General features: G+C 41.4%; 1 protein-coding gene across 2 annotated transcripts; it reads left to right on the top strand.

Moving 5' to 3' along the window:
* The first annotated feature begins 7,966 nt into the window (after positions 1-7,966).
* On the top strand, positions 7,967-10,507 carry nppal (natriuretic peptide A-like). 2 transcript variants are annotated; one of them, XM_003454266.5, is made up of 3 exons: positions 7,967-8,143; positions 8,291-8,601; positions 9,075-10,507. In XM_003454266.5, exons 1-2 carry the CDS (start codon positions 8,060-8,062, stop codon positions 8,597-8,599), a joined length of 393 nt encoding a protein of 130 aa, XP_003454314.1. In that variant the 5' UTR covers positions 7,967-8,059; the 3' UTR covers positions 8,600-8,601; positions 9,075-10,507. The 2 variants fall into 2 exon arrangements, with proteins under 2 accessions (XP_003454314.1, XP_005458847.1); XM_005458790.4 differs by having other exon boundaries at positions 9,072-10,507.
* Positions 10,508-12,354: the final 1,847 nt, after the last annotated feature.

Here is a 12,354-nt window from a genome sequence, read left to right as displayed (position 1 = left end):
AGCTAATATGTGGTAGAGAAGAAGGCTAAGTTGAGGGTGGTGACAGCAACATGAAGGACGTTGGCAGCAGCCTCCCCACCATCACAGACATCTACAGCAGCTTCCTGTATCTTGAAAGATGCTCCTCACCCAGAATACACACCTGTCCCCTCCCATCAAGTTGGAGGCTGTGAAGCATCAGGAGCAAAACTCGGATTTTTCCTTGTTTTGTTACTCATGTTATTTTGTACTTTGTTTTATTTTAAGCAAACCACCTTTAGTTTATTTTTAGTTTCTGAGTCCCGTTGTTTGGGTCCTACTCCAGCCTGCAACACAGCCACGCTCACAAATATGATATGGACCAAGCAGACTCATGTTTGGCTTCAGAGGAAATGTTTGCCCAGCTTCTGGAATACTGCCAGGGTGTAGTTAATGCTAAAGACATTTACAACCTGTTCCTGGACATTTCCCAACATGGAATGTTTGGCACAAACTGTAGCCAAGCTGTGAGCCAACCTCCTTCATAACCTGTTCGATAAATTCTTGAGCTAAAATGCCCAGCGACTGTAAGTCTGGCCAGGACATCCCCAGAGACAGGGCTAGAGCCCCCAGTTAACTCTGGCCCCCTGGAGAATTCAAAGCCAGAACAGCCACAGTCCCTGTCCCAAGTTAAGCTCGCTGGGTTCTCTGCTGAGCCGCCCCAAGCCACAGGTGCGCCTCCTTCGCCATCACCATTGCAGGCTGCCATCCAAGCCACTTGAGGATCTCCGTCACCATCATCAGCCACTGGCCTCCACAGTTACTCCGTCTCTGCTGATGGCCACTCAGCAAACCTCCAGAGTTTCTCCATCTCAGCTGTTGGCCTCCTGGCAGACCCCCTGAACTGTGTTGCGAGCAGTTTTGATTTTATTCCCAGTACACCCCCAAACCATCAGAGATGCAACCCTTCGAACTGAGCACTGATGACAAGATGGTCCTCTTTTCTGTAGTCTGGAGCATGCAGCATCCATGTTTCCCCTCCCCCAAATTACATTTGTCTGACCGCAGAACTCTTTTCTTCTTTGCCTCCGTCCATTTTAAATGAGCTTTGGCCCAAAGAAGACAGCAGTATATATAGTACACATGCTGCCTGTTTCAGTTGCTCCTGCTTTTTTTCTCCACACTTTAACTTTTCTTTCTCTTTTACTTATTATTTGGAGTGCTAATTTGTTTATGTTTTTCTCTTTTACGTAATTTCCTCAGGGACTAATAAAGTATTCTGATTCAGTGTGTGTGGATCATGCTTCTTCTTTGCATCATACACTATATTGCCACAAGTATTCACTCACCCATCAAAAATCAAGCACCTAGGCATGTGGAAATCTTTTACAAAGACTTGTGAAACAGTGGGTTACTCTCAGGAGCTCAGTGAATTCCAGCGTGCTAGTCAGGTCTTTGAGTCTGACGTCATCAGCTGTTTCCGGGTCCAAACTCCGCTTCAGCTCCCAAAGTCAAACTAACACTGTGGCATTACTGAGAGCTACAAACTGTCTACAAACTTTCATCTGTAATAAAATGATCAGTGTGGCTGCTTTACCGGGTGTAACAGTTAAGTTTAACATCCAGGCATGAAATCCATGAAAACAGGATTTATGAAGTTTAACAGAGAAGCTGTGCAACAATTTAATTCAGTTCATCCATTTATGAAATCTCCTAATATTCCACAGTCAGCCGTTGGTGGTATTATAACAATGCTGAAGTGAAGTCAGCCTTGAATTGAGTACTGATCTGTTGCCAGTTGAACTAATAACTTGCTAAATTTTCCCGTAGTGGCTTCTTTTTAGGACTACTCCACTTGTTTGTTCCCTCTGATGTTTTTCATGAGAGTTATATTGTCTCAGTTGAAACATTTGATATGTTTTCTGTGTTAAACAATGTGAATAAATTATCGGTTCATGAGATGTGCAAATCATTGGATTCTGTTTTATTTACATTTTACACTGTCCCAACATTTTTGGATTTGGGATGCAGATGTTATTAAAAATGTGTTAGCATAGCTACTGTATATGGTTTATACATATATGAATTTTGGGCTTTTATATTTTTATCCATCTATTGTTAAATTCTTAGACAGTTATTGGCACCATGACAGACATCAGGCAATGACTTCCCCTTCCCTTAAACTAAAACTGACAAATTACAGTTGCACGAGCTGTTTCTTTCATTCTTTCATTGCCCAGTTTTCTCATTTAAAACATAGATTGTAGTTTTAGATAATTAGATTCATGTTATGGTTATAACTCAGTTTGAAGTTTCTTTTTATGGAAAAGTATGCAAAGGAGATAGAGCTTCACTGGAACTTGGTTTGCTTGAGAAATGAATGGTCACTGTTCTGGTATCGCAAGTTAAAAATAGACACAAGCTGGTAATGTTTGAAACATTCAGTGTCTACCAACAAGTTAACGAGTTAACTGAAGCTGGCTTATTGTTTATGGAAGTGAATTTTGATGGCTATTTTTGGAATAGTTGTGAATGATTAGCAATAGGTGGAAATGACTAAGCTGTGGGCTGGAAGAAGGTCAGAAAGAAACTACAGAGTCATAAGAACAGAAAACAGAAAAAAATACATCTGTCAACAGTCAGTTTCTTTGATATCTTTAATATCTTTTTATCTTTGTGGATTTCTTGATGAGCAGAAATAAATACAATTAGTAAGTACAAAAAATGTCAACACACATGCATAATGATCTCCAAATGCAATACAAACAAAGGCATTGTGTCTTAATTAATCCACTTCTTAAACCAAGCCTGTATCTTTGATTTGGACTGGAGACTAGCTGAGGTCTTCCAACAGCAATTCAATTCAATTCAATTCAATTCTGTCACGGCCCGTGGCTCGGCATCCAGGGAGCTGTGGGAGGCTGCGTTGGCCACACCGTCGGGCTGGGCCGCCTCCAAACCACCTGCGTCCCATCTGAGGCAATCACCGGAGGACTACTTCAGCCAGCTCTGACGGCTACTCCTCGCCAGTCCGTAAGTCTCCTCCCGGTGTGACCAGCATTCGGAGTGGAAGCCTGTGGCCTGCCTGTCCTCCTGCCTGACTGCCTCCCTCGATAGGACTCCCTTCATGGGCACCTCTCCCCTCCAAGCTCCACGGTCCTGCTCTACCTGTAAGCCTCAGCAATTTATGGAGTCTAGCTGTTTCGCTCCTGGCAACCTGCTTGCTGTTAACTGTCTCCCCTTTCTGTTGCAGTTTCCCCACGGTCCCGATTACAGCACTCCTGGGCTCCACGCCCCCCCCCCGGCAGCATGAGCCTTAGTTTTTCGTTTCCTTAGCTTTGTTAAAAGATTCCTCAGTTAAATAAAACTTGTACATAGTTCTGAGCTTTGGTGTGCTGAGTCTGCTTTTGGGGTCCTGTTACCTGTACACTCCGTGTTTTGTGACAAATTCAATTCAATTCAATTCAATTCCGTTTTATCTGCATACACTGAATCACAACAAAAGTTCCCTCAAGGAGCAGTCATTCAAAGAAAACAATCAGACGACCCCCTATGAGAAACCACTTTGCGACAGTGGGAAGGAAAAATTCCCTTTTAACAAGAAGAAACTTCCAGCAGAACCAGGCTCAGGGGCAGCCTAATGCCTCAACCAGCTGAGGGTGAGGGGAGGGAGACAGTATAAAAGAGAGCAACAGATTAATAATAACTAATGGGTAAATGTTGAATGGTGTATAAACACATAGTTTTGCACATATTTCTATAAGTCATTGCATCTGCTTTCCATTTTCATAGCGTAATATAAACCAAAGGAACTTTTTTGCAATACCATAACTAGGTGTCTTCTTATGAGTGTTACGTTTCTTCATGACTCATCTTTTTTAATTCACATACATGGAAATGCAGTTATACAAGTCAAAAACAGAAATTGTACAATTCTAGCAAGCTTGAAAGTCATCTTTACTTTTCATCAGAGTCTGACCTCTCGATCCAACATTTCCTTAGTTTTCATGAAAGAGCCTCCACTGTGTTTTACAAACGGCTGTAGATGCTCACTGTTGTACCTCTTTTGTGACCTCGTGCATACCTTTTGACAACTTGGCTTCCTCACCTTGTAGGACCCGTTGCTACTAATTTTCAGTCCAGTTTATTGTAAATATTGTTTTCAGCAAACGTTGTAAAACACTTTCACATTGTAATGGTTCTGTGTATGAAACAACTGAAATGAAGCAACTTATTGCTTCATTCATTCAGCCATGTTTCAGTGGAAAAGCAGGCTCATGTGGGGTTGAGGAGCTGCTTAAAGCACACAGCTGAGAGTTGTTTCCAGCAGTGCTTTGGCAATAAGCTAAATGATGACGGGAAGTTCAGAGGATCATCCATGCCTGACTGTTTTTAGTCACATCTTGTATCAGATGCTGCGTTTCTTACTTACGACACAGCTTTGGACACTGGCTTCACTCACCACCAGCCAGTTGCAGCACATGGTTTCCTCCCCACTATCTCAGAGTGCTCCCTCATCTGATTGTTCAGGGTTTATTATTGTAGGGTCTTTACCTTACAATACCAAGTGCCTCAAGGGAAAAGTTTATGTGATTTTGGCTAATTAAATAAAACTGAATTGATTTAATGACATCCTTAGTTTTGTCATTAGCATATGTCTTTAGTGTATCTGCCTGAAGTGATGCTGTTGGGAAATGAAGGTTTAAAAGACTGCAAACAAAATGCATCATTACATGCAGTTCATGAGCTAAAGTACTGCGACACCTACACTCAGCGAGTGGCAACTGTAGTCTGTGTGTGTGTGTGTGTGTGTGTGTATGTGTGTGTGTGTGTTGGGGGGGCAGAGGTCAGCCAATATTTTTTTGGCCAGTGTTAATGACCCTCTGCACTGCCTTCCTGTTCTCAGTAATGGCCCCTGTGTACCAAACACCAGGCAGGAGGAGAGCAGAGCACGCTCTCCACGGAGGAGCGGTAGAAGGCCAGCAGCAGCTCCTGGTCCAGGTTATTCTTCCTTAGGTCACGGAGGAAGTGCAGCCACTGCTGGACCTTCCTTATCAGGGCACTTGTGTTGTGGTTCCAGGTGAGCACAGCAGATGTGGGTGCATCTCAGTCAGAGCTCCATCCAGGTTTCATCTTCACCACCATCAGCATCTAGGCTCCTGTCCTACTTCGTGTCACCATTGGGATTCTGATCTGCCACGATGGGTCATTGGAGTCATACAACATCTTTATCCCATGTTCAGTTCTTTCAAGTGATCTCCCCTTATTGAAATTCTTTCACTAGACCCACAAAGACACAGTGCAGCTACTTCTGTAATTCTCTGTACTTTTCCATCAGCACTCACACACTGCATCTGTAGTGCTCATTTCTTAGCATGAAGCCATACAGCTGCTCACTGATTCTCTTAACCTAGTTTCAACAGTTCTTTCCTACAGCTTCATAGCTCACATCCAGTTGTGATATACGCTAAACCAAACCTGAACTGATTGTAAAGTGTCATCTTTAGAAGGAGAAGGAGCCATGCGCATTAATATTATTATGGTATGTGCACACATCAGTTAAACACAGGCTAATTCATTTAATTGTTGCATGCCTGTTGTTCATAAGAGTCCATAGTCTGGGTGAAATACTGTAGAGGCATTGTGGACCACAGCCTTTTTGACCTGATGGCGCTTGCTGTCTTTCACTGGTCAAAGAACACGTCTACCTGTTCTCTTTACGTCATGCTAAGTTAGAGGTGTTTATATTTAATCATAAATGTGTAACTGTTGCTTTTTAAGGAAGAAAGAACTACTTAGCCCTGTTTGCTTTTACCTTGCAACCGAGTGCTTTTTTTTACTCTCTTATTTTTTTAAATGGTATTATTTTTGGTGTCTGTCTGAAATCCCAGTGATGTTTGATCAGTTTGATCCAGCAACCTCTAAAATCTCCTGAAATGTTGTGTGTTTCATGGCTCATGTACCTAACCTGATGTTGACGGCTTGTTTCAGTTTTGTTCTATAAAACTGCAAACTTGGATTTTTAATCTTGCACAACATGAAGGTCAAATTTTCTTTCTATGACTCAGCTTAAGGAATTCTTTCACACTTATGACTCGAGCAGCTTTAGTCCAACAGTATAAAGAAACACAAAAAATTAATAGATCGAGAAAAGATATTTAACCATTATGTTTCATCATGTTTCTTCATCAAGCATCTGCTAGTAATGAATCATACCCCATCAAGTGGCAGTGCCCAGTGACAGCACGTCATTACTGGGTGGGTCATACAGGTGCTTAAACACATGGTTGGAACAGCAGCCAGTTTGAACCTTGTCCATGAATTGTACATCTAAGACTAAAACCATCTGAAAAAGAAGATGAGATTAACATTCACTGTAGAAGCTGCCCATCAACTTAGAATAAATATACTGAACAATAAGAAACACTAAAAAACACTAAAAAACATTGCATCCATTAATGTCTGTGAGGTCAAAAACTAAGTACAAGTGCAATAAAATGTCCACAGAAAGAAGAGTTGAACAAAGACATAAAACATATTGTCAGTTTTCTACAGTAGCTCAGTAATTCGGCTGATACTAACCTGACTGAACTTCCACTGCTGAAAATGGGCCAAGAAGCAGAACACCCTCCAATAATCAGCAACTAAAGAAGGAACTAATAATGGCTGGACAAAATTTCTCAACACAGCATTAAAAAATTGCATTATATCTTTTATCATTGAATTCATCTATTGCATACAAGCCCCAAAAATTAAAGCACAGTGGTTCATATGTTTGTTTAGTATCTTAAATGCTGAGAATCATGTTGGTGAAATAACAAAGGACCTAAATGCACGTCGTCTGTCTGACAGCATCACATCTGGCATATGTATTATCTTTCTCTGTGTAACAAATTAGAAAAGCGCAGATTTCTTCCATAAAAACCATGTGAATTGTTCACTGCTGCCTGTGCCAATTTCATATGATAGCCCTCCAGCTGAGAAGCTGGTGAAATGTCAATTAGCCTCCATCCACCTCCACACGGTGCGCTCAGCTTCATGGGGTCCAGGGCTAATCGCTCATCATTTACCCCTGGTACCTGTCTGCAGGGAGGTGAGCTAGGGGCAGCGGTATGCACACATGTGGCTCATCACTTCAGATCACATTAGTTTGACTGGGGCTAAGCCAAACCTTAACCCAACTTTATTCTAATCTAAAGTTGAGGAACTTGCATTTAAAAGTACAAATATTTTTCATTTTTCTACTTTTATTGACACAGCTAAATGTCATTTATATCATTTCAAAAAATGCAAAATCACAAAATTTTCGACCCACAATCAGGTCTGAGGTCGGGGGTTAGCATTTTCTGAGACTAAAAAAACCCCCCAACAAACAAAAACTTGACAAAATTTGAGTTATTGTGTTGAAAATTTAAAATAATAAACCTGTACTTGTACCTGTGCTGTAAACATACGAACATCTGTCACACTGTAACTGACCTTTACTCTATATATCCACTTCCATCATTGAATAAATACTATTTGTGCCAATTCTATGTTTGGAATTGAGGTAGGTGATGAAAGTACGACTATGGCTCAGAAATAAAAATGAGCTAAATCAACTGAAGAGTCACTAATATGGTATTTCCAAACCAACTAATCACCATGTACTGTACTTAGAGGGCTGATAAAGTTGAGAAGCGCTTATAGGGATCAGCTATCCAAATGCCAGCTTCCGAAATCCTTTCTCATTTGTTCTTGAGTAATTACACATTTATAGCAAAGGGTGTTGATGCGTATTGTCACAAAGTTATGGCAGTGAAAGCCAAACAGATGTGATGTTCCATGTTGTGAGTAATTCAACTCTAAAATGAAGGTCTGACATTGAGCAGCAGAGAGAGCTTCAGAGGAGTTTGAACGCCTACAGCAGTCAGGTTAGACTCTATTCCCACGTGTGGGAACATTAGTCACACCTCGTTAATTTCCCCAGCACTGATGACGGAATCAGGTCGCGTATAAAAGCTGCACCTGTCCACCGTTGGACAGCCAGTGGAGCAGAGACGGACTGAGTGCGCGTACGTCAGCTGGTCCTCACAGAAAAGAGCAAGAAAAACAAAAGAAAATGAGTTTGACTGTTTCTGTTTGCGGCGTGTCTCTGCTGTTACTGCTTCATTTCGTAGGAGCCAAACACGTTTCTGACCTTCAGGTGAGTTTACCTGAGCTTTCAGCGGGTGTAAATGTCTCCTTTATAATTATGAGCTATTTATTGCTGAATCATTGCGGGTTAGTTTCTCAGCACTGTGCAGAAATGGCAACTTTATTCTAAAAGCTTCTTTATTTCATTTCTCCTCAGAGTTTCAAGCAACTTTTAGAAGAGGAGATCAACGCCTCACCGTTACTCCCCGCAGACGAGACTGAGGTGGAGGGGAAAGACCTGCACACGGGCAAGTCGGTGTTCGGAGCTCCAGAGGAACAGTCATGGGACTCCTCTGACCCCAGTAACTCCGCACTGATGGCTAAACAGAGCCTCCTTTCCCGCATCTTCAAAGACCTCGTGAGGACCTCCAAGCGCTCGTGGAGCCGGTACAAGAAGGGTGGGATGAGGAGCTGTTTCGGGGTCCGATTAGAGAGGATCGGGTCCTTCAGTGGGCTGGGATGCTAAAGGTAAGAAGCAGAAGGCTTCCCGTTTATCGCTATTTGGAATAGTTGCAAGACAGAAAAAAAGACAAAGATAATTTCGATGTCTTTCTTTTCCTTGTGAGAAACAGAAACAATGCGCGGAAAACGTAAGAGAATTTTACACCTACAGCAGTTTGCGCCATGAAATGTTACATTTTATGGAATAAATGCAGTTAAAATATTGTTTTAATGCAGAGGTATTTTGCGTTCATGTGTAACTTGATATGATTTGTTAATATGAATATAAATCGATGGTAGAACCAATATTATGGTCCCTATGAGAAAGATTTAGGTCCAACAAATATCATTTTCTATTTATGCATTTTTCATAAATTATACATCAACATTCGTTCGTATTACTGGAGATTTGGTATGTCATTGTGTGAGAACAACTGGGCAGTTCTAGCAGGTGAGGGTGGCTCTTCACTGGAACTAATAACGTGTTGTTCTGTCAGCAGGCGGGGACCTTCAGCGCATCAGTGTGACCACGCAACCAAGAGCCGAGCTCCCCTCACACCACAAGCTTTTGACTGACACTTTAAAGGGCGGTTGATTCAGACTCTGCTGTACATGGTTCCTATTTAAAACTGTGATTTCCTTTTTCAAATGTGAGCTGTTAAATTATTATAAATGTATTTATTATTTATTTTTTGCTGTTGTATAAGAGTTGCCTTGTAATAGAATGTACTGTAGTAAAACAGTTATTTTGCATAATTGCCGAGTTTTGCATTCAATTCTTTCCTGACACAACTTAAAGCAGCTCCAGACTTTCCCAGGAAATATTTTAATGAGCTATATACACGTGAAATAAAGGTGTTTGTGATATGGGGAGCCGGTACGTGAAGGATTTGTTTGGTTTGTTTCATTTGATCATGTGATCACCTGATAGGAAACAACATCACTTCTGCTGATTTTACTGCTTCCATTAGGAGCATATAGACATTTTAAAATGTCTATATTTTTAAAATATAATGAATATATTTTTTAAAATTTCCCTGAATGTGCTCTGACTCTCATCCCATGATAGCTGAGCTAGGAGCCATCCCACCCTGAACTGGTTAGCAGGAGACAGATGGATGAAAATAAAAAGCTGCTGGGTTAGGCTTCACAAGTAGTCCATAGTCAAAGCTCTCATATTTGAATATTCGAGGTACAAGATATAAATCACAGCTTTCAGAGAAACATGTGGTTCCACGTGTGACTGTGACTTTGTTTCAATGGACTGTGACGCTGTGAACACGAAGCTTTTTACACACCACCAAATGTCACAATGTCTTCTTAAAATTAAAATAGCACTTCTACCAGCAGTAGAGCAGAATGAAAAAACAAACAAACAATTAATGTTAAAATTCTAAACAAATCATAAAATGACTCAAACACAGCTGCACTGAATTTCCACAACTTTGTTGTAGTTTTCTCCACACCTCTCAGAACCAAAAAGAAACCAATAAAAATTTCTCAAATGATGAGCAAAAAATACAAAAATGAAGTATTTTTTGAAATATATTTTTTGGCTTTATTAGACAGGAACAGTGAAGGCTGACAGGAAAGTGAAGGATAGAGGGGAGGACAGGTCGGCCAAAACCCGGGCCGGCCACTCTCAGCTATGTGGCATATGGTCACCTGCTCATCCAATGAGCTAAACTGGCGCCCAAAAATGGCAAATTTTTTTTATTGTGTGACCATAGTTAGCATATATATAGTAGCATAAAAGCAAAACGTTTGACCTCCCAAACCATACAGTAAAGATAGCAAGTAAGTAAAGGTCAGAAACTTGTTAATTCATGTGTGATGTCAGTGATTATTTCACAGCTAAATTTGCTCTGTCACTGCTCTATTTCTGTACTGTTTGGATGCAAGCAAAATGTAAAATAAATTATCCGGAGATCAACCTTTTCTATCTTGTTTTAGATATTGTCAAATGGCTTTACTGCATGAAACTTCATTGTGTTTTGTCTGATACATTATATAATTTTATGTGAATCATGTAATATTCTGCTGTACAGTAACAAGTAACTACAGGGTGGGCCATTTATATGGATACAGCGTAATAACATGGGAATGGTTGGTGATATTAAAGTCCTGTTTGTGGCACATTAGTATATGTGAGGGGGAAAACTCCTCAAGATGGGTGGTGACCATGGTGGCCATTTAGAAGTCGGCCATCTTGGATACAACTTTTGTTTTTTCAATAGGAAGAGGGCCATGTGACACATCAAACTTATTGGTAATGTCACAAGAAAAACAATGGTGTGCTTGGTTTCAACGTAACTTTATTCTTTCATGAGTTATTTACAAGTTTCTGACCACTTATAAAATGTGTTCAATGTGCTGCCCATTGTGTTGGATTGTCAATGCAACCCTCTTCTCCCACTCTTCACACACTGATAGCAACACCGCAGGAGAAATGCCAGCACAGGCATCCAGTATCCGTAGTTTCAGGTGCTGCACATCTCGTATCTTCACACCATAGACAATTGCCTTCAGATGACCCCAAAGATAAAAGTCTAAGGGGGTCAGATCGGGAGACCTTGGGGGCCATTCAACTGGCCCATGACGACCAATCCACTTTCCAGGAAACTGTTCATCTTGGAATGCTGGGACCTGGCACCCATAATGTGGTGGTGCACCATCTTGCTGGAAAAACTCAGGGAACGTGCCAGCTTCAGTGCATAAAGAGGGAAACACATCATCATGTAGCAACTTCAAATATCCAGTGGCCTTGAGGTTTCCATTGATGAAGAATGGACCCACTATCGTTGTACCCCATATACCACACCAAACCATCACTTTTGTTGTTCCAACAGTCTTGGAGGGATCCATCCAATGTGGGTTAGTGTCAGACCAATAGCGGTGGTTTTGTTTGTTAACTTCACCATTCACATAAAAGTTTGCCTCATCACTGAACAAAATCTTCTGCGTGAACTGAGGGTCCTGTTCCAATTTTTGTTTTGCCCATTCTGCAAATTCTGTGCGCCGATCTGGGTCATCCTCGTTGAGATGCTGCAGTAGCTGGAGTTTGTAAGGGTGCCATTTGTGAGTAGCTAATATCCGCCGAAGGGATGTTGGACTAATGCCGCTCTCCAGTGACATGCGGCGAGTGCTACGCTGTGGGCTCTTGCTGAATGCAGCTAGGACAGCCACTGATGTTTCTTCATTAGTGACAGTTTTCTTGCGTCCACATTTTGGCAAATCCAACACTGAACCAGTTTCACGAAACTTAGCAAGCAGTTTGCTAACTGTAGCATGGGAGATGGGTGGTCTCGTAGGGTGTCTTGCATTGAAATGTGCTGCAATGACCCGGTTACTGCGTTCACCAGACATCAACACAATTTCGATCCGCTCCTCACGTGTTAACCTCTTTGACATGTCAATGGCTGTGAACAAAGAGAAACTTGTAAATAACTCATGAAAGAATAAAGTTACATTGAAACCAAGCACACCATTGTTTTTCTTGTGACATTAGCAATAAGTTTGATGTGTCACATGGCCCTCTTCCTATTGAAAAAACAAAAGTTGTATCCAAGATGGCCGACTTCTAAATGGCCACCATGGTCACCACCCATCTTGAGGAGTTTGCCCCCTCACATATACTAATGTGCCACAAACAGGACTTTAATATCACCAACCATTCCCATTTTATCATGGTGTATCCATATAAATGGCCCACCCTATATATCTTACAAAAAGAAGAAAAGAAGTGCTTCATGACTGATGGCTGATCCTGCGAGTGGGCAG

This window comes from Oreochromis niloticus, linkage group LG20, assembly GCF_001858045.2.
Source record: "Oreochromis niloticus isolate F11D_XX linkage group LG20, O_niloticus_UMD_NMBU, whole genome shotgun sequence".
Classification (NCBI taxonomy): Eukaryota; Metazoa; Chordata; class Actinopteri; order Cichliformes; family Cichlidae; genus Oreochromis; species Oreochromis niloticus.
The sequence above is the reverse complement of the archived record's forward strand: the minus strand, read 5'-3'. Positions and strand labels throughout refer to the sequence as shown.